Source organism: Dipodomys merriami, unplaced genomic scaffold (genome assembly GCF_024711535.1).
Source record: "Dipodomys merriami isolate MVZ:Mamm:240054 unplaced genomic scaffold, mDipMer1.0.p SCAF_21, whole genome shotgun sequence".
NCBI lineage: Eukaryota > Metazoa > Chordata > Mammalia > Rodentia > Heteromyidae > Dipodomys > Dipodomys merriami.
The window spans coordinates 6,482,276-6,504,590 of record NW_027203493.1 but is presented as its reverse complement, the minus strand read 5'-3'; the positions used below and the strand labels follow the sequence as shown (position 1 = coordinate 6,504,590).

The following is a 22,315-nucleotide window of genomic DNA, read 5'->3' as shown; positions in this document are numbered from 1 at the left end:
TTTAGATGACCCTTGGCCCTTGAGCTCAGCTCAACTTCTACCTTTAAGGTCTCTTGTCTCCAGAGTCCCTTCTCTAGTGGCTAGACACAGTTCTAATTTGTAGACTGTTCACTCTTTGAATTGTACTACAGCTGTGGTCAGCCCATGTGCCAGGTACACAGGGTGACTGTGTCTGCATCAGAAGGAGCTAAGGAATAGCCTTGTCCAGCCCCCCTTGTAGCCACTGCTAAGGCCCAGAGAGGGGAAGTAGAAGTAGCTTGCTCAGGGTTGCACAGTGGCTTAGAGGCAGGTCTGGAACTCTGGCATTGGCTTTCTTGTGACATGCCCCTCCCAGGATTACGGAGTTGACTTAGGACCTGAGACTTGGACAGGAAGAGTAGCTTTCTGATGTTCAGCTAGTGGTGGACTGGGGACAAAGAACCCAGCCCTTGAATGTCTGGGTGTAAGCCTGAAGAGAGATATTTAACTCTCCTGTATTTGTGGGGAGAGGGCCCCAGGCTGCTTGCTGGCATAGTATGTGGTCCTGCACGAACACCTCAGAATGCTTCCCCTTGGACTCTCCCTAGGTGTTATCTGTGGAGCCGTGTTTGGATGCATCTTCGGTGCCCTGGTCATCGTGGCAGTGGGAGGATTCATCTTCTGGAGGAAAAAAAGGTGATGCTGCATATGTTAACTCTAAGACACTTTTTTTTAAAAAGAAAAATTTTTATTGTGGGGAATTTCATACATTTCCAAAACTGGATGGAATAAAGAACTCCCATCATCTGTAGTGGTTACCATCTTGCAATCCTGAAGCCAGTGCTAGCTGCCTCCGGGTCTACATTGTAGGATGCTTCGTCCAAATACAAGTCAGTGTTAACACTCATGTGAAGGAGAGCTCTAGCATGCGGCGTTGGCCTCACCTGGACACCCGCTCCATTTCCCAGTAGCCGTTGCTAAGCTTAGCTTTTTAATGTCCTCATTGGAGGTATGGGGTTGTAGCTTTCTCCATCTGGGGAAACTGAGGAGCGCTTCACACTCTGCCCTTTACAAATTAATTAACTAACAATTAATTATTAGCAGTCCTTTCTCTGTACAGTCACCCCGTGACGTGAATCCACTTTGACAATAGTGCGTCTGCCAGTCAGCCTGCGGGTGACTGCAATACATGAGTGCAGACTGCCGCCAGGTGGCAGCACTGAGTCCATATGGTTTCAAGTATTGGGTTAACATGTTGGAAAGGCTTCCCCAAAACAAGAGCATGAAATAACTAGTTTTGCTGTATAGTATGATAATTCTGCCAAGAAGTTGCTTGTGTAAGATTTTCCCATATAAAAAAATAAAGGAAAATAAATTTACAGATTTGTAATTGTAATTTTGTAATTGTAATTTTCTGCTTTGGACCATTAAGCCTAAATGGGATTTAGTGTCTGAACTGAACCACCACTGCCCAGTGAGAGAAGGCATTTGGTAGAGTTGTAAAAAGTATCTAGTAAGCAGGGTACTGGTGGCTCATGCCTGTAATCCTAGCTATTTAGGAGTCTGAGATCTGACAGCTGTGGAATAAAAGCCAGTCCAGGCAGTAAATTCTGTGAGACTCATCTTCAGTTAACCACCCAAAAATCTGGAAGTGGAGCTATGACTCAACTGGTATCTTTGAACACAAAAGCTCAGGGATACTGCCCAGGTTCTTGAGTTCAAGCTCTACAGCTGGTACATACACACAAAAAGTAGTGTCTAATGGGTATTTTTTCTCTTTCAAAACAGGAAAGATGCAAAGAATAATGACGTATCCTTTTCTCAAATTAAGTAAGTCTTTAAAAGTTCTGAGCTTTATTTTTAAGACATCAAGTCCTCCAATCTGTTCAGTGACTATCTATAGAATTTTTGATGGAACTTGATGTCAGTTTTCTTGATTGATGCACTTGGATATGAGTTCTTTTCTACAAGGAATCATTGGTGCCAAAGCAAGTGATTTCCTAGCCATTGCCTGAAATTTCACCAATAAATATGTATTTTGTGATTAAAAAAAGTGGGTTGTCAGAATCTAGGGATGAGAAGAATTTATTTAAAGACACAGATAGGATTAGTTATGCAACAGAATTAGTTTCTCTGTTTAGATTTCAGTGTCGTATAAATAATATTCTAATCTCTGTCCTACCTCCTGTAAGCTATATTTGGTTTTTGTTATTTTGAAAAAATGCTTACTTACCAAATGAACAAATAATTCTAATTGCTTTTTTCCCCCTTCTTTTCCTTTTGGTGATGAAGACCTAAAAAGTGAGTAACTTCCTTATTTTTTTTTAAAGTTATATTTGCCTGTTCTTTAGTAAGAAAAGACATTCTAGTAAGTTGTTTTGTTTCCTTAGATCCAAGTTAATCAGGGTGGAGAATTTTGAGGCCTACTTCAAGAAACAGCAAGCTGATTCCAACTGTGGGTTCGCTGAGGAGTATGAAGTATGTGTTTGTGATACTTTGCTTCCCATTTGTTCTGAATGCTGGCAAACGGTCTGTTTTTTGTTTCTTAGAGTGAAGCTCTAGGGTAAGAAGTGACCGTTTCAGAGGGAGAGTAGTAGCTTGTGTCTGAGCCCTGGGAACCCCAATGGTTAGCTATGAAGCTCTGCCCAACCCTTTCTTCTAGTGGATTGTATCTGTAACATATTGATACTTAAGATTTTCCACAGAGAACTGGGAACTGTGCATTCAAATTGGGGGATTGCTCACGAGAATAATTAGAAAACTGAGATAGAACGAGACCCGATGGGACAGTCAGAGGTCTGGGGTGAGACATCTGTGGGAGGGTTATGGTAAGCCTTTCTTTCTCTTTTTCAAAAAATGTGTATTGGAAAGGTGATATACAGAGGGGTTACAATGATGTAAATCAGGTAATGAGTACTTTTCTTTTCGAACAGTGTCACCCCCCTCCCTCATTTTCTCCTTCCAACCTCCCTCCCTGTAACATAGCAAAAGGAGTTTCCTGACCAGTTTCTTGGTACCCTTTTTCCCCCCCCAAACTAGCCCAGGGGCACCCCCCGCTAATATATAATATAATATCCATCCATGGGTATCTGTGTGCTGCCCCTGTCTCACACCCCTGAACTCCTGCTCTCTGCTGTGAGCACAGTGCAGACACCACCTCCTCCGTGTTCCTGTCCCCATATTCCATCAGCATGACTTGCTCTGTCTTTTGAAGTGTCTCTGCTCAGACGGTCTCGTTTCACCTGAGACATGTAGCTTGTTCCACTATTCAGCATTTGTTTAATTCCTCCTTGTCACATTGGGGCCTCCCTCCCTGTCTTCCCCCCTCCTCCCTTCTAGGCTGTAAACCCAGGAAGGCAAGGCCTATCCTTTTTTTCTCCTTTCTTTGTGCTGGTCCTGGGCCTTGAACTCAGGGCCTGGGTGTTGTCTGTAAGCTGCTTTGCTTGTGGCTAGTGTTCTGCTTGTGCCATAGCCCCCTGGTGGCGGCTTCTTCCTTCTTCCTTCTTCTGTCTTCTTTCCTTCTCCTTTTCTTCCTCCTCTTCTTCTTCCTCTTCCCCTTCTGTCTTCATCATCATCTTCTTCCCTTTTCTCCTCTTCCCCCTCCTCCGCCTCCTCCTTCTTCCTCTTCCTCCTCTTCTCCTTCTTTCTTCCTCCTCTTTCGACTCCTCTCCCTCCTCCTCCTTTCCCCCTCCCCCTGCCAGGCTGATTTTGAACTATAATCCTCATGTGACCTACCAGCTCCTGGTCCTGTCCTTTTATTTTAACCTCTGTATCAGTTTCCTAGGGCCACCATCCCAAAGTACTGTATGTAAGCGTGTAAGCTGGACTTGAAACAGTAGAAATGCCTTGCGTGTTGTCTTAGAGGCTAGAAGTCCCAGTCAAGGTGTTGGTAGTCCTGCCTCTCCCATGGCCTCTAGTGCTGGGTTTCTGTTCCAGCTTCTGGAAGCTCCAGTCCTTTCTTGGTTTTGTGGCAGCATCACTCTGGTCTTTGCCACACGTGTGTGACACAAGTGTGTCCTGGTCTCTTTGTTCCATTTACTCTTCTAAGGGCCCTATGCATATTAAGTTAAAGGCCCACCCTACCCCAGCATGACCTCATTCGAACTTGATGGCCTCTGCAGAGACTGAATTTCTTGAAGGGTCAAACTCTTAGATCCTGGGGCTTAGAGGTCAGCCTGTATTTCAGGGGAGAAGAGCAGATCCATCTTATCTCTGCATTTCTACTTTATCCATCACAGTCTATACTCAGTGTAAAGCCTGTGTGAAGATGAAAGAAACAACTTATGTATTTTGTTTGTAGGACCTGAAGCTGGTTGGAATCAGTCTACCTAAATATGCAGCAGAACTGGCTGAGAATAGAGGAAAGAACCGCTATAATAACGTTCTGCCCTGTAAGTGACTTTGTCCATACCACCTGTGCTTTGTTCTGTCACATCTCTGGGGTGGGGCTTCTTCATACCCAGAAGTTGAATCCACAGCCACTCTGCCTTCTCCTGTTATTGCTGAGCTCCGTGCTTAGGGGCATTGCGCTGCATGTAATCCTCTCAGCAACCTCAGCAAGCAGGCCATAGAATTGCAGAATGTCTGTTCTGCAGATGAGAAAAAAGGCACAGCATGATGGGTGGCTTGTTCAAGGTCACACAGGTAATAATGGCCAAACCAGGTTTTGGGTCTGGTGCATGTATCTTATTCAGAGAAAAGGCTAATGTCTGAATGCTTTCCCCGACCCCCTGCCCCTCTATTTTAGTTTGTATAGTTTGATGAAAATGAATAGAAGGGGAACAGGTTGGAAGGCTACTTTTTCTGTGCAGACACGTTTCTGATGGAGTGCGTTCTATAGATAAATATGAGTTATTCTTGTATACTTTTCTATTTTTGAGAATTCCCAGTGTCTGTCACCCAACCTACGGAGACAGCAAACAGTTTAAAGGGAGAATCAAGTATTACATCCCCCCATTACAGGACATGTGAGCCCTCTTCCGTGACAAAGCCCATTGTAGTCTCATTTCTGGGGTGGAAGTAGGGTACTGTGAGGGGTGTCAGTGTTCATAAATAGCCATGTGCTGATTTGGTAGAACTTTGGTAGAACTTTATGATTGATTTTTACACTAAGCCGCCGCCTCCTCCTCTTCCTCCTCCTCCTCCTCCTCCTCCTCCATCTCCTCCTCCTCCATCTCCTCCTCCTCCTTCTTTTCTTCCTTCTTCTTCTTCTTCTTCTTCTTCTTCTTCTTCTTCTTCTTCTTCTTCTTCTTCTTCTTCTTCTTCTTCTTCTTCTTCTTCTTCCTCTTCTTCCTTCTTCTTCTTCTTCTTCTTCTTCTTCTTCTTCTTCTTCTTCTTCTTCTTCTTCTTCTTCTTCTTCTTCTTCTCCTCCTCCTCCTCCTCCTCCTCCTCCTCCTCCTCCTCCTCCTCCTCCTCCTCCTCCTCCTCCTCCTCCTCCTCCTCCTCCTCCTCCTCCTCCTCCTCTTCCTCCTCCTCTTCTTCTTCTTCTTCTTCTTCTTCTTCTTCTTCTTCTTTCTTTCTTTCTTTCTTCTTCTGTGCTTTCTGCTTCTGTGTTTCTAAGATTTCCCCTTCTAATGAGGACCTTTGTTCTTTTGATATCACAGATGACACTTCTCGAGTCAAGCTTTCAGTCCAGACCCATTCAACCGATGACTACATCAATGCCAACTACATGCCGGTGAGTGGGCGCTGGCCTGCGGCAGGTACCCGTGGGTGTGGTGCAGCTGTTGGGGGTGCTGTCTCCTGATAGTCATGTGTCCACCGTGTTTTGTTTTCAGGGCTACCATTCCAAGAAAGATTTTATTGCCACGCAAGGACCTTTGCCCAACACTTTGAAAGATTTTTGGCGAATGGTTTGGGAGAAAAATGTATATGCTATTGTTATGTTGACCAAATGTGTTGAACAAGGGAGGGTAAGTACATTTTAAAACATAAATTTAATTAATTAGTTTTTTAAATTGTGGTTTGAAGGAGTATCTTAATACCTGTTTTATTTGTTTACTTATTTTTATACTGGTTATTGGACTTGAACTCAGAGTCTGGGTTCTGTCCCTTAGCTTTTTGCTCAAAGCTGGTGCTCTATGACTTGAGTCATGGCTCCACTTCCAGCTTTTTGGTGATTAATTGGACTCATAGATTTTCCTGCTGGTAGTGTTCCTCACATCTCATCTTCCTGAATAGTTAAGGATCACACATGTGAGCCACTGGTGCCCTGCTATTTTTTTTTGAGACTTAGAGTATTATTATGTAGTTGAGGCTGACCTAGAATTTGTGACTTTCCTACTTCAGTCTCCTGAGTGTTCATTTATTTGCCTTTTTAAAAATTTTTGATGGTCCTGGAGTTTGAACTCAAACTTGCACTTCTTAAACAGGTCCTGTACCATTTGAGCCAGGCCTCTAGCTCTTCCTTTTGCTGGTTTGGAGATGGAATCACCAAACTATGAGCTGGCCTCAAACTATAATCCTCTGGATCTTAACCTCCTGAACAGCTAGGATTACAGCCGATGGTCTCTATTTGCTAATTTAGAAAACACTCCTCCAGAGTGTTAGTATCTTCTGAGAAGTTTACTTTCTTTTTCCTCCCATAAACATTAAAAAAAAAAGAAATCTTAAGAAAATTATTCTGTTTTTATGATCCTTTGAGGACGAATTTCAGTGTCTTCTATTCCTCTCTGTGGTGGAGTGGATGTAGCAGGAGCTGGGGTAGGTCAGACCAAGGTGCTGCTGGCCAGCTAGCCATGTGCGTCCTCAGCTCTGGCTTGGAAATCTCCAACTGGGCAGGTTCTGCCACTTGGTGACTTTCATACTTAGTTTTTAGAAACCAACCCTTTTCTGCAAGTAAAATCTAGACTTAACTCCTGCATGACTCTCAGCAGTCCCTCTCCCATGTGTGGCCTGGCTTCTCTCTGCCATTTCCACCGAAGACAACCTTCTGTCCAGTAATAAAACCCTACTAATAGGTGTGAAGAGAACAGAAAAAGACATGTTTAAACTAAGAAGTTCCAGCGGGGCGCTGGTGGCTCATGCCTATAATCCTAGCTACTCAGAAGGCTGAGATCTGAAGATTATTGTTCGAAGCTAGCCTGGGAAGAAAAGTCCTTGTGAGACTCTTATCTCTAATTAACCACTCAAAAACTGGAAGCAGTTCAATGGCTCAAGTGGTAGAGTGCTAACCTTGAGCACAAAGAGGCTCAAGGATAGAGCCCTGGCCCCAAGTCCCACAGCTGAAAGAAAAAAAAAAAATCGTGCCTGAGGAGCGTGACTTAATATTGCTCCATGCATATGAACAACAACAGTACAGTATAATAGTTACAGGACCTAATATATATATGCATAGAATAAAATGCTTATTATATATGATATGACATAGTATAATCACAGAGGATTGAGCCCAGAGCCTTGCACATGCTAAGCACAGTGAGCTACATCTCACATGAAGTTTAAAAAAATATAGATTTGTTTCTTGAGCGATCTCATTAATTTCTTAAGCTAGTGGCTCTCACACTTGTCTATCAGAATCACCTGGAGGATGATTCTGACTCACTGTAAGTTCTTTTTTTTTGTTTTGTTTTGGTTGCTGATAGTGAGGCTGGAGCTCCGGTCTCTCACTTTCACTTTTGCTGAAGGCCTGTGCTCTACTACTTACTTGAGCCATGCTTCTACTCTGGCTTTTTGCTGGCTAATTGGAGGATAAGAGTCTCTCAGACTTCTCTGTCTGAATCGCCTTCAAACCATGGTCCTCAGATGTAAGCTTTCTGAGGAGGTGGGATTACAGGCACGAGCCACTGGCATCTGGCTGAGAAGTGCCTTTCTCAGTTTGCAGGTGATCTGATCACTCTTGTCCAGGATGTCCTAGGTGGTGTCAGGAACCTGGCAACTTCACTTCCTTTAATGTTTGTTATTTTTGTCAACTGAGCGGATGTTCATCCAGCCCCAAGTGTGATGGGGTCCCGGGCGAGGGTGGGGATGGCAGAGGAGTCCAGTGGAGCAGTCATCAATGGCAGGACCTGGAGGGTGGGCTCTGCCCTTGTGCCAGGGCCTTGTACTTGGGACCTTCTTTCTCACAACTATCAGCCAGACAAATGAAAATGTGGTGGTTGACTGTGTGCACAAACACCCTTGCTCATCTTTTATTCTGGATTCCAGGGAGAACTTAGAGGGGTGTCAAGGATTTTTTTTTTGGTTGGTCATAGGGCTTGAACTCTGGGCTTGTGTGCTGTCCTTGCGCTCTTCAGCTCAAGGTGAGCGCTCTACTGCTTGAGCCACAGCGCCACTTCCAGTTTTCTAGTGGTTTATTGGAGATAAGAGACTCACGGACTTTCTTGCCTGGGTTGGCTTTGAACTGTGATTCTCAGATCTCAGCCTCCTGAGTAGCTAGGATTACAGGCTTGAGCTACCAGTGCCAGGCAAACTTTAGTTGTTTTTTGTTTTTGTTTTTTGGTTGGTCGTGGGGCTTGAACTCTGGGCTTGGGCAATATCCCTCAGCTCTTCAGCTCAAGGCGAGCGCTCTACCGCTTGAGCCACAGCACCACTTCCTGCCAGAGCATTTTCTATGTGTGATACCCCATATTTGTTACTCCTTTCCTATGTTACTCCGGGGAGGTAGTATCAGTACTTCATAGAGAGAGGAACAGGCTCAGAGAGCTCAGAGAACTTGCTCACAAAGTGATTGCTAAACTCCAACCGTCTGAGTGTGTCCCGGGTTCTTGGGAGCTGTGGTCTAGACACCTTGGTCATAAGCACAAAAACCAAAGAAAACTGATTTCCAGCCACAGCCATTTCTGGTGGAGGAGATCCAGGCTTCTATGTTTAACACAAAACAGGTCTCTCAAGCCAGTTAATCAGTCAAAGTTTGAGACTATCTTCAGGGAACACCTGCCCTGGGAAATGTTGTCTGTGTGTCTTCTGCAGGAAGGATATTCAGATGTTCTTAGCAATTGTTCTCAGATTTGCTCATCAGCTTTATCAAAGTTTGGGATCCTCAAGTGATTTAATTTGATCATTTCATGTGTGTACTTGTGACTGTGTGTGTATGCGTGTGCGCATGTACACGCATGTGTACTTTCTGCGAATAGTTCATGTCTGAAGGTACTGGGAGATCTGTTCATTTCTTCTAGTTGTATGGGGTTCTGGGTAGACTGGAGACATTCTTTCCTATGTATGGTTTTGGCACAGCTACTCGAGGGGCTCTCAAGATTATAGGCGTGACCCATCACATCTGCCCTGTTCTTAACTTCTTGTCCAGACTGGCCTTGAACTGGGATCCTCCCAATATCTGTCTTGCAAGTAGCCAGGATTACAAACATGAGGCACTGCCTCCTGTATATTTTCTTACTTTTTAAGAGAATCTTGAGTTTCCACGGGAAAGCTCCCAATTTGAAAAGAATTGTAGAATTGCTAGAACTGTAAGAAACAGATAAATGATTCTAAGGGTAAACAGAACCCAGAGGAGGGCCCGCTGGGGCCTTGCTGCTGGTTTTCATTGCCTGGTCCTCCTTTCGAGTCCATTGTGGAGGTGGGTGTGAGATCCGAGTGTTCCATAAACACGCACTTGTATTGCAGACCAAGTGTGAGGAGTACTGGCCGTCCAAGCAGGCCCAGGACTATGGGGACATCACTGTGACGATGACCACAGAAGTTGTTCTTCCAGAATGGACCATCAGAGATTTCACTGTGAAAAATGTAAGTGAAGAGCACAAAGAAGGTGGATCTTAGGCAAAGACTGGCTGTTGGGAGTGACATGGAGAGTAACTAATAATCTTCCCTGTACCCAAAGCATGCTTTATGGAGTTAACAATTCAGTATTGCGGAGACTCTAAGGTGGCCTCTTAGCTTGACTCCCTTGAGGGAACTGTTCTAAGACATTCCTGAATGAGATGCATCTGAAGAGCAGGGCTTGGCAGCAGTGCCCTTTTCCTTTCCTTCTCCTTGCAGGTGACTTGCTTGTAGAGTTTTGTCACCATCTGAGGCTGTTGGACTAAGGGAGTGGGAGAGAGCTGCGTAACCTGATTTCAGGGCATCTCTAGTCCCCTCCAAAGTCTGCCTTACACTGTGAAGGCATTCTGAGATGGGAAGTCCAGTTCATGTATTGGGGTGGTTTTTTTTTTTCCCCCCTAGTGTGGGTCCTTGGGCTTTGAACTCAGGGCCCAGGCACTGAGCTGTTTTTGCACAAGGCTGGCACTCTACCACTGGAACCACTTCTAGCTTTTTGTTTTGGTAGTTAGAGTCTCATGGACTTACCTGCCTTGTCTTGCTTTGAACTGAGATCCTCTCATTTCAGCCTCCTGAGTAGCTAGGATTACAGGTGTGAGCCACTGATGCCTGGCTCAGCTTTGTGTTTAACAGAGGTGAAGCTCAGAAGCCATGCCCATATCTAGCTTCTGGAGTGTAAGTAAACCATGACTTATTTGCGCCCCGTATCATTGCTTCAGCTCTTAGGACTGGCATGTAGACTATGTGTGCAGTCTCTCCTCCCTGGGTCCCATGTCTGTGGACTCAGTCACCCTGAGATTGAAAATATTCCAAACAAATACTGTGTCTGTATTGAACACGGTCCAGCTTCTTTTTCTGGTCATGGTTTCCTTGGTGATAGAGCACAGCAGCTGCTCTCATAGATTGGACATTCTATTAGCTGTTGTGAGTAACTTAGAGATGGTTTAAAGTATAGGCATGAGATGATTAGTGATGGGGACATACAAGAATGTCCTGTGAACAAATGTGGAGTTCTTACACAGGCTTAGGAGCAGTCTCCTCGCCACCCCCCCCCCCCCCCAGCTTTCTAGTATATGCTGACATATATGTGCCTGTCACTAACTGCCACATCCTGTGGCAAATACCAATTTACTCAGGGGACCTGGACATCCACAGATTTGTATATCTGGTGGGTGCTGGAGCTATTCTTAATAAACAGTGAGGGGTGACTGTAGTCATGAGGAAATGTTAGGGTGTAACCTTGGTGATTCAAACAAACTTATTGGGAGACAATGTTTTACGCACATTTATTAATAGTGCATAAAAGAGCTGGGTGAAGTCATTCACCCCATCATCCTAGCTACTTAGGAGGCTCTTATTATCTGGAAGTCATCATCCAGGTTTGAATCTCGCCAGGGCAGAAAAGTCTGTCTCCAAAATAACCAGAAAAAGCTGGGATGCATGTGTGGCTCAAGTGGTAGAGCATCAGCTGAGCAAGCAAACTGAGCAAATGTGAGGACCTGACTTCAAACAAAAAATAGTCCATTAAAAAAAAAAGCCTGGAAATAGATACAGCGGTCTTGATGCTTCTGTTAAGCTATTTTGGTTTGGCTTAGCTGGGTCTATGAAGCATTCAGGAGGTTCAGGGTTGAGGGTTCAAGACCATTACTGGCTTGGAACTTGGGAAGGAAAGGGATCTGAACTCAAAATCCAAGCCTGGGCATACATCTGGAGTATTGGGGAAGTCATCCTGTATGTCTCTGACCCTCCACTCCTGTGTCCTTGAAGGGGATGTCAAACCCTCTTTCCCAGACTGGTAATGAGGATTTGTGAACAAGGTGGGGTGTGTGCAAACACTGCAGAGCTTCTGTGCACCTGTAAAGTGTTCTGATTTCCAGCTGTAGACAAGTGCCCGGTACAGCCGCTGTGCAAACCGGTGTGGGGGTACTCAAAAAAATGAACAGTAGAACCACCAAGTGACCCCTGATCCCATGGTGGGTGTACATCTGGAGGAATGTCAGTCAACTTGTGCTCCAGCTCATGACTGCACTGGTCACAATAGCCGGACGGTGGAGCTACCCAGGTGTCCATCGGCTGATTAGTGGGTGAGGAAAATGTGGCTTATTCGCCTCGGAGTCTTACTCAGCCATGAAGAAGAAAGAAATGACACTGTTTGCTGGACCATGGTCGAAACGCACGTGAAGCAATATAAGCTAGGCTGAGGAAGACACATGACTCATATCCTCTTGCCCTTAGAGCCTAGACCTAAAAACCCAAATGAGATGAGTGTAAAAGAAGGGGTGCGGAACTGTTTGGGCATGGGAACCAGTGGAAGGGAAGAGGGAGGAGATGATGATGGGGAAATTGAATGAGGAAATATGTACAAAACGGTGTGGTCTTTAGAAGGTGGGGAGCAGGGAATGAGAAAGAGTGCTAGAGTGCTAGTGATGCGCATGTAAGGTCACAAGGAAACCCCTTTGTACCGCTGACATATGCTAATACTGGCAGTGAGGAGTTTTCTGTGTTTTTGCCTGTCTCCTCCCCACCCCAGTGCTCCATTTCCCTCACCTTTGGGGTGCTGAGGTGCCCGTGCCTCTAATCTCACCCCTCCCTTGGCTTCTAGATCCAGACAAGTGAGACCCACCTTCTGCGCCAGTTCCATTTCACCTCCTGGCCCGACCATGGCGTTCCAGATACCACTGACCTGCTCATCACCTTCCGCTACCTGGTCCGAGACTACATGAAGCAGAGTCCCCCGGAGTCCCCCATTCTGGTGCACTGCAGGTATGTGTTGGCAAGTTGCCTGTGTGAGTGCGCGTGTAACGATTTTGGATATGTTGATTATTAACATGTCATCAAAAGCAATGCAGTAGCCCTTTGGAGCATCAAGAAAGGTTTGCATAGGAGATCACACGCCAAGCCCTATGCCCCAAGATTCTACAGCAGGAGTTGGCAAACTAGAGCCTGTGGACCAAATTGGGTTAGCTGCTTGTTTTTGTAGATAGACTCTCCTTCAAACTTAGCCACACCCACTTGTGTTTATTATTTAAACTGTATGCTATTGCCTTTTTTTGATGTTAGTAGTCGGGTTTGAATTCAGAGCCTGGGACTTCCCCTTCACTTTTTTTGTTCATGACTCATGCTCTATCACTTGAGCCAAGGCTCCACTTTCAGCTTTTTGGTGGTTCGTTGGAGATAAGAATCTCAGGGGCTTCCATAGTAATCAGAACAGCTTGGTACTGGCACAAGAACAGACCTGAGTCATCAGAACAGCTTGGTACTGGCACAAGAACAGACCTGAGGACCAATGGAATAGAATTGAAGACCCAGAAATGAACCCACAGACCTATAGCTACCTAATCTTCAATAAGGGAGCCAAAAAAGAAAAAGTAACAAAGAGAGCCTCTTCAGTAAATGGTGCTGGCAAAATTGGTTAAACACCTGAACAAAATTAAAGCTAGATCCTTATATAGCACCCTGAACCAGAATCAACTCCAAATGGGTCAAAGACCTCGAAGTCAGAGCAGACACCGTGAAAACATTACAGGAAAGACTAGGAGAAACTTTAGGGTTGTTTGGCACAGGCAGAAATTTTCTTAATAAAGACCCTGAAACACAACAAATCAAAGAAAGGTTGGACAAATGGGATTGCATGAAACTGCAGAGCTTTTGCATGGCAAAGGACATAGCTAGCAAAATCAATAGAAAAGCCCATGCATTGGGAGAAGATCTTCACTAGCCATACAATGGACAAGGGTCTCATATCTAAAATATACTTAGAACTCAAAAAATTAAATCCCCCAACAACAGATCCTCAAACAATTGCGTGATTAATAAATGGGCTAAATATTTAAAGAGAGATTTCTCTGAAGAGGAAATAAGAATGGCCAATAGATACATGAAGAAATGCTCAACTTCTCTAGCCATAAAAGAAATGCAAATCAAAACAGCATTGAAGCTGGGTGCTGGTGGCTCATGCTTGTAATCCTAGCTACTCAGGAGGCTGAGATCTGAGGATCATGGTTCAAAGCTAGCCTGGGCAGGAAAAGTCTGTGAGACTTTTTTTTTTGGTTGGTCCTGGGACTTGAACTCTGGGCCTGGGAGCTGTCCCTCAGCTCTTCAACTCAAGGCTAGTGCTCTACCAGTTGAGCCACAGCACCACTTCCTGTTTTCTGGTGGGGTATTGGAGATAAGAGTCTCACGGACTTTGCTGCCCAGGCTGGCTTTGTACTGTGATCCTCAGATCTCAGCCTCCTGAGTACTAGGATTACAGGTGTGAGCCACAGTGCCTAGCCCTGTTGAGACTCTTATCTCGAATAAACCTCTCAGAAAACCAGAAGTGGCGCTGTGGCTCAAGTGGTAGAGTGCTAGCCTTGAGCTGAAGAGCTGAGGGACAGTACCCAGGCCCAGAGTTCAAGCCCCACGACCGACCGACAAAAACATCACGAATAGCAACAAACAAAAAAAATTGAGATTCTACCTCTCCCCAGTTAGAATGGCTATAATCAAGAAATCTAATAATGACAGATGCTGGAGGGGATGTGGCCAAAAGGGAACCCTACTGCATTGTTGGTGGGAGTGTAAACTTGTTCAACTGCTTTGGAAAGCAATAGGGAGGTTCCTCAAAAGACTCCACATAGAGTTCCCCTATGACCCAGCAATCCCACTTTTGGGCATTAACCAAATGATCACAAACAAAACCATACTAAAGCTAGCAGCACTACTATGTTTATTGTAGCATTATTTATGATAGCTAAGAAATGGAACCAACCTAGATGCCCCTCAGTAGATGACTGGATCAAGAAAATGTGATATATGTACACAATGGAATGACATTGCCCCATTTGTTAGGAAATTGAAAGACTTGGAAAAAATTACATTAAGTGAAGTAAGCCAGACCCAAAGAAACATAGGTCCCCATAGTTTCCTTTATTTGCAATAACTAGTATATGGCTAGGACAAGCAGAAAAGGTAAAAAACTATGTACATATGACCATATAAGATGATTCTAAGTGAAATGATCCCCAAGATAGGGACACAAGTGTTTTTATCTTTCTTGCTGTTGTTTTTAATGTATCTATAATGTACCATGTGATTTTTTTTTTGTTTCTTTTGTATGTTCTTCCCCCATGGTATAACATACCCTGTTTTCATTGTATTTGATGTCGGTGCCCTGCATCTTGTATATACATTTTTCTAATTTGGGGAGGGGAAAGGAAATAACAGAAAGCTGAAATAGGGATCCAAGTTGACCTATTGTAACAATGAGATGTACAATACACTATGTTGAAAACAAACTTTACAACTTGTGGGGGAGGGAGGAGTTGGGGAGGTGGGGAGGGAAGGGATTGTAGGGGAAAAACAAAGGAGGAGGTAATAATACTTGATAGGAAATGGACTCATTACCTTACTCATGTAACTGTAACTCCTTTGTACAGTGCTTTTTTTTTTTATTGTGAAAATACCGTACAGAGGGGTTACAATTACATGAGTAAGGTAATGAGTGCTTTTCTTATCAAGCATTATTGCCTCCTCCTTTGTTTCCCCTTACCATCCCTTCCTATGCCCCCCTCCCCGCCTTCCTTCCCCACCTCGGCCAAAGATGGAAAGTTTGTTTTTCAACATAACGTCTTGTACATCTCATTGTTGCAATGGGTCCACCGGTATCCCTATTTAAACAATTTGTTTTTTTCCTTCCCCTCCACAAATTATACCAACATCAAATACAGTGAAAACAGGAATATGTCTGAGACAAGCAGAAGCGGTCAGATAAGTTTATGTTAGGCGAAATGAACCCCAAGATAAGGACTCAAATGTTTTTTCTTTCTTGCGATTGTTTCTAACATATTTATAAGATATTTCTTTGTTGCTTTGTATGTCCCTCCCCCACAGTATAATCCTTGTTTTCTGTACAGTATTTTTAACAATACAAAATATATACAAAATAAAAAGGAAAAGAATCTCATGGGCTTTTCTGCCTGGGCTAGTTTTGAACTCGATCCTCAGAACTCAGCCTCCTGAGTAGCTAGGATTACAGGTGTGCACCACTTCACCCAGCATTTTTATACGCTAATAATAGGCATAAAATATTGTCTGCTGATACGTTTGTGTCACCAACATTATGTTGTGTCATCTCCTCTCTCATGGCTGCTACACAGCGTTAACCCTCAGTAGCCATTGGAAGAACGGCTCCTAAACCCATTGCTGCTGCCTTTATGCTGCAGGGGGCTGGTCAGCCACGCTGGACACAAAGCCTGTGTCTAGTGCTTACTCTAGAACTGTTAAGATGTTAGTCTGAAAGTGGAGGAAACTGGTTTTGTGCAGAATACAGGAGAGGCGTAGTTGCTATGAGGAAGGAAATGATGACACCGCACCTGGAAGCCCTTCAGTGTAAGAAGTGCTGGCTCCACGCCAGCGCAGCTGTGCTTACTGAAATTTGAGCCAAGTAGGTGTCTGCAGATGCTGGCTGTTGGAGCTGGTGGAGAAATGCAGGTGTAGGGACCAGTGGGGGAGTCCGAGAGGTCCAGGGTGGAGGCCACTGTGGTGATATGCTTGTTTCTCTTTCTTCCAGTGCCGGAGTGGGAAGGACGGGCACTTTCATGGCCATCGATCGCCTCATCTATCAGATAGAGAATGAGAACACGGTGGATGTGTACGGGATTGTGTATGATCTCCGCATGCACAGACCTCTGATGGTGCAGACAGAGGTGAGCCCGCCAGGGGGGGTTGGGTTTGTGCCTGCTTCTGAAAGCTTGCATGGGGTGGTGGCATCCCTGGGTTAAAACATTCCACCTGTCCAGGTCGCTCTGGCCTTGGCTGTGAGGTAACACTGGATCTTCACAGATCCTGGATGGAGTTGGAGTGCAGTGGCCTGGCGGGCAGAGGCTGCAGCACCAGGCTGATGTACCTGGCTGTCTCAGACTTGCCCAGTCAGCTTCAAACATCGCTGAACTTTGGTTTCCAGGTTATAAGCTCATAAAATTGGTGTTTTTCCCCTCTTGGATTTTTGTGAAGGTCTCACCATCTTTATTCCTCTACCTTTTTTTTTTTTTTTTTTTTTTTTTTAAGTTTTTGGCGAGTTTGAGCTTAGGGCCTGCTGCGTGCTAGGCAGGTCCAGGATTTCAGCTACTCACAGAGTCCTGTCCACACCCTGTAGTTATTTATTTTTTTTTAATTAGGGTGTTGCACTTTTTGCCTGTCACTGGCCTCAGGTGATCATCTTTTCCTTCTGGTCTATCACAAAAATAGCATTACAGATGTGAGCCTCCACACCCATCTTGTTTGTTGGGCTATAGGACTCTCACTATCTTTATGCTTGAACGGGCCTCAAATTGCAGTCCTCCTCATCTCTACCTCTGGAGGGAGTTGGGATTACAGGTGTAAGCCATCATACGGGGCTCTGGTTCGATCATCTTTAAAGAAGCTAACGAAATAGACATTAGCCAATGGCATCATTCTGCTTCAATCATTTATCCAGCCTGTTGATGGCTGGTAGATGGAGAAGATGCCTGTGTGGCACAGTGTGATATCTATGAGACTGTTGGATTTGTCTTCCTGGAAGTATTTTCCAAATATGCTGAGCAGTAGCTTCCATACCAGGATGAAGGCAGAATGCTGATTTTGTGTCAGGCAGTTGCCCTGCCCAGTTCATAGCTTCTGAGTAGGTGCTGTGTTGTTTCATTGTCAGGGAGTGTTGTTGAGGTTTGGGTACACGGTGTGTTGTGGGAGGGGGTGTAAACTGCTGGTTTGATTCAGAGGGATGGTTAGAGGAGAGAGGCTCATTTCTCTGCTGTGACTGCCCAGAATAGCAGGCTCACCATCTTTTCTGCTCTCAGAGAAACAGCCTGCAATGTTTTTCTCATCTCTTGATACCTTGAAGGCAATCCTTTGTCATGTTAAAGTTTTGATACAGGACTCCACAGAACGTATTTTTTTCTCTTTTATTTTTTCTTCTTGAATTCCTCTTCCTGAGGTAGTTGGCATTATGTCATTGGGAACACGTTTGTGTATATCTGCAGACATGCTTGCATGCACTTATGCAGAACATTTGGGAAAGAAAAAGGGGATTCTGGTTCACATGTAATGTGAATGTAGGAAGTTGTTTTTCTTACAACACAAAGTTACATATTTGTATCTGTACCCACTCTCTCTCTAACATTATATATATATATATATATATATATATATATATTACTATATATATATATATGTAGCACTGGGGTTTGAACTCTGGAGTTCATGCTTGCTAGGTAGGTTGGTGGTATACCATCTGAGCCATGGTCCCAGCATTTCTTGCTTTCTTTATTTTTCAAATAAGGTCTCAAGTATATGCCTGGGCCTGTCTGTACTGCCATCCTTCTCTTTATACTTTCCGAATAGCTAGGACAACAGGTGTGTGACACCATGCCTGGCTTTTTATTGGCTGAAATGGGAGGGGGGGGGTCTCATGACTCTCTCCCTGCCCCTTGGCCTCCAGTTGTGATCCTTTGGCTCTCTGCCTCCCATGTAACTAGGTGTGAGCTCCTTCTTGTTTTTTAAATAATTACCTGCTGATTTTCCTGCCTGAATCTCCTCTGAGGAAAAATACAGTTTACTCTTTGCTCCTCCTAGGTCAAGAAAATCATGCTGGGATATTTTACCATCTGAACATTTTGTGCATTATGTTCCTCTAGACCTTTCTTCTTCCTTCCCCAAGATGCTGCCGTGTCCTTGAGAGGGAAAGTGAGCGGGTACGCCTCAGGTTGAGGTTCACTGAGGAAGAAATCCTGTGTGGGATTCCAGATTCCACCAGAATGTTTTTCACCTCTGTGAACTTTGCTGTTTGCTGGTTGGGCAAACCAGTTTGAATGGTGGTACTGGCGCTGAGTTTAAAATGATTTTGCCTGCGCATGCTTGGGACCTGTGCCTATATACTCTCTCTTTTTCTCTTTCTTACCAGGACCAGTATGTTTTCCTCAACCAGTGTGTTTTGGACATCATCAGAGCCCAGAAAGACTCAAAGGTGGATCTCATCTACCAGAACACCACAGCGATGACAATCTATGAAAACCTGGAGCCTGTGAGCATGTTTGGAAAGACAAATGGCTACATCGCGTAGCGGTCCTGCCTCTTCCGGGAATGAGGCAGCCCGTCCCCCCACCGCGAGGGAAACGCCCGTGCCCACGAGTCTCCTGTCTCCAATCTTAGTCCTTTGTTCTGTTCTGTTAGAACCATCTTCCAGCGAGTGTGTTAAGCCCTGGAGGTGGAGGAGTCGGGGCTGCCAGGGTTCGTGTGTGGGCGTCGATGGATTGGCTGTAATTCTGCCCACCAGTGGGATGAGTTCACTTCCCCCCCTCTCCCCTTGAAAATTGTGGAAAACCAGGAAAAGTGAGCTCTAGGATTTTCCTTCTTTTTCTTTTTTCCCCCCTTTCTTCAAAATTGTTTTTCCTTTCTTTTTTTTTTTTTTTAAACTATTTTCTATGATTCACACGCTAAAGCCAGGATTGTGTTGTGTTTTGGATATATTTGAAGTATCAGAGGCCTATTTTTACCTACTGTATCTTGGAATCTCACCGCTGGAAAATACTGCATCGTGGGTGGGTGGATGTTGTGTAGGGAGGGGCACACGCGGAGCCCCCTTCTGCACGGGTTTTCTATTTGAACATGTGCCTTTTTCTGAATAATGCTTCCACAGGCAAAACTCAGTAGATATCTCTATTTTTGTATCGAATCTCGTAATTGGAATATATGGGATATTTAAACAGTAGTTTAGCATCAGAGGTCTGCCTGCTGGTCACATTCCAGCCTCCCATTTGATTAGAGGAGGCCTCTCTCTCTCTCTCTCTCTCTCTCTCTCTCTCTCTCTCTCTCTCTCTCTCTCTCTCTCTCTCTCTCTCTCTCTCTCTCTCTCTCTGCCCACTCTGCCACCTTCTCCCACCTCCATGTAACACTTTTCTTCCCTTCCCCTTCTCCTACTTTTCTCCAAAGACTTCTGTTTTGTAACTTATGTTCCCCCCCAGCCCTTTGGTTGGGTGAGAATTTCTGTAGGGGGTCGGGGTTGGAGGGAAAGGGAGAAACAGGAACAGAAGGAGTTCATGGTGACATCGAGTCTTATGCCTCTCTCTTTCTCTTTCTCATTTTTTTTTTGTTGCCCTTCCCCCTTTTTCTCATTGCTGTTTTTGGTAAGAAGGATTATTTAAAGGTGCAATATGTGACTTAGTGATTCACGATGCTCTGTGTTTTTAGTCATGTTTTACTCAGGTTGGCGTTTTCTGTGTGTATGTGTGTGTCATGTGTACACTGTGTGTGTGCGTGCGTGCGTGTGTGTGTGCGTGTTTTAAAAAAGCGTGGCAATCTGTGAACATTCCAGTGGTGAGCTCAGTGTCACACTAACCCTACCCCTCCGAAGTCCACTGGCTTTCTTCTCTCTTCAGTGACACTTAACCTCCCGCCATCTACTGTACATAGAAATACTAAACTCTCACCACAGTTGTTCTGATAAGTTGAGGTGTACAAAGTTCGATTTGTATCAAAGATGTAATTAATTATTTTTAAAACCTTTTCACTATACTGCTGCTGTAATTACTATGATTTTTTTTTTTACAAAAGAAATATGTAGATTAAACAAATTTTTTTTTTGCTTTGGGTGATATAGTCACCAAGCATTTAGAATTTATGTGGATTTTATTTTATTGGTACATAACCTGTAAACTTCTCAAGGCATTAACACGAAAGGATTTGTTTCTCGTTATATTGTGGCTCAGGTTATATTTTTGAAGGTTTGAGTTTCTTCTCCCATGGACAATGAAGTGTATCCAAGGGCTTATGAAGGAATCCCCTGGGGATGACAGAGACGTGGCCGTTTCTTGCAGTCACCCATCCTTCTGGAGACGTCAGGACTGCGGGCCTGTCCTGTGAGACATGAAAGTGCGGGTCGTTAGACGTGGAAGCTTGGGGCAGCCGCCACGCCACTGCCACTGTAGTCGGGAGGGAGTGGTCTCCGGACGCCTGGCCGCTGGCACTTTGATGACTGGGTGTGTTAATGGCTAGCTTAGGGAGAGGGGGGTGGGGCAGCCACAGGGGACTTTCACAGCCCTGGATGTGGTTTGGAGAGGCAGAGCTGCGTGCCCCCCTTCCCTGTGAGGTACTGAAGGGATGCAGAGGAAAGGTCCCGTGGTGTCCTGTGTTGGGGAGAATTTTATGTCTCAAATGGAAATTGCACTTTTTTGTTGATTTTTTTTTTCCATGCTTGGGTAGGAAGAAGTTTTCCCGGCTCTTCAATGAGGATGGGTGGCCAGGCTGGGCGCCCCGCCTGCGCTCGCTCTCTTTCTGTGTGTGTGAGTGTGAGTGTACGGGGGGGGGGGGGGGGGGGGGGGAGGGAGTCGGGAGTCGCTGGCTTTGCAGGTGGGACTCAGGGAAGCCGCGCAGGACCCTGGCTGTGGGCGATGGCTTCTGCACCTTCACCACATGGGTCTGCGGTGAATGCAGGCCGACCTCAGGGGGAGGGCACAGCGGGGTGCAGAGGCCCCCGGCCCCCCTCTCCCCCACTCCAGTGTGTCAGAAAGCACGGTGACCACTGCCTGTGTTCCGTCCCACGGGGGTCTCCTCAGCCCCACTGCCAGGCAGAAATCAGAGGAAACAACCTGCTCCTAAAAAGAGTCCTTGAAAAGATTAAAGCAAAAATATACATACTGTAATTAAAAAAATGCAAAGCACAGCCCCCCCTCCCCGCTCCCCGGGGCTTGAGCAGCTGTCCAGAAACATGGGGCTTCGTGGCATTTCCAAACCCAAGAGCAAGGCTGGTGCGGAGAGGCCTGGAATGCCCAGTGGACAGGCCGGCCGGCCCCACGCGTGCTCGTGGGGGGGTCTGGGCTGGGGTGAGGGGGACACAGATGTGGCTAGGGACGCGGAGTGTGTACGTAAGGGGGACTCCTAAGGCTGGAGCGGGCTGGAGACAGAGGACAGATGTTTCTGAGGTGCGTCCCAGCCCTCGGGAAGAATGAACTGGAACTGGAAGGGTGCAGGGCAGTAGTGGGTGGTAGAAAGCCTGGCTAGCAGTGTCAGAAGCTGTACGCAGCCCATGGAGAGTTTTCTATCAGGGAAAGAGGTAAAGACGTGGCCCGCTAGCTTAGGGATGTAGGCCATCCAGCTCTCAAGAACAAAAGCGCCCTTCCCTCCCCGGTGGAGGAACTGGCATTTGGTGTCAGCTCTCCTCCAATCACATTGCCACCTCCAGCTAGACTCTGGCAAACCCACCCCCGCGGGGGGTGTGCTTTGTCAAGCCGTGGGGAGGGCTGGGCCGGGGATGGGGGTGGACGCCGCAGCTGATTGCTCTTGGGTTCTCACTGGAGATGGACAAAGCTGAGGTTCTTTTGAAATGATGGATGGCGTCACTGGCCGAGCTTCAACAAGAGGTGGGTTTGCTGCCAAAGTCCCAAGTCCCAAGTTTTCAGACTACTGTGTAACAGTGTTGTGTGTGACATGCTGTGCGCTTTCTTCTCTCCGGGGGGCACATAGGAATAGGCTGTGTTGACATGGACTCGAAACTGTAATTTTCTTGTAACTATTTTGGAATGATGCATATTTCTAATGTTTGTGATACTTGTACAGAGCATTGCTGTTGTTGCTTTTTTTTTTTTTAAGGAAAACAATGGCCTGAAAAAATTTTTTTAAACTTACAAATACCAAA

General features: G+C 45.4%; 1 protein-coding gene across 1 annotated transcript in view; it reads left to right on the top strand.

The window, feature by feature from the left end:
- Positions 1-19,091, top strand: part of Ptprj (protein tyrosine phosphatase receptor type J) — a 168,690-nt gene extending 149,599 nt beyond the window's left edge. The window contains exons 15-25 of the mRNA XM_070032324.1: positions 567-654; positions 1,747-1,788; positions 2,251-2,259; positions 2,349-2,436; positions 4,259-4,349; positions 5,562-5,635; positions 5,736-5,870; positions 9,520-9,639; positions 12,272-12,432; positions 16,220-16,355; positions 18,587-19,091. Coding sequence (XP_069888425.1) covers positions 567-654; positions 1,747-1,788; positions 2,251-2,259; positions 2,349-2,436; positions 4,259-4,349; positions 5,562-5,635; positions 5,736-5,870; positions 9,520-9,639; positions 12,272-12,432; positions 16,220-16,355; positions 18,587-18,745 — 1,103 coding nt within the window. The 3' untranslated portion in view covers positions 18,746-19,091. The remainder of the gene's footprint in view (positions 1-566; positions 655-1,746; positions 1,789-2,250; positions 2,260-2,348; positions 2,437-4,258; positions 4,350-5,561; positions 5,636-5,735; positions 5,871-9,519; positions 9,640-12,271; positions 12,433-16,219; positions 16,356-18,586) is intronic.
- The last annotated feature ends 3,224 nt before the right edge of the window (positions 19,092-22,315 follow it).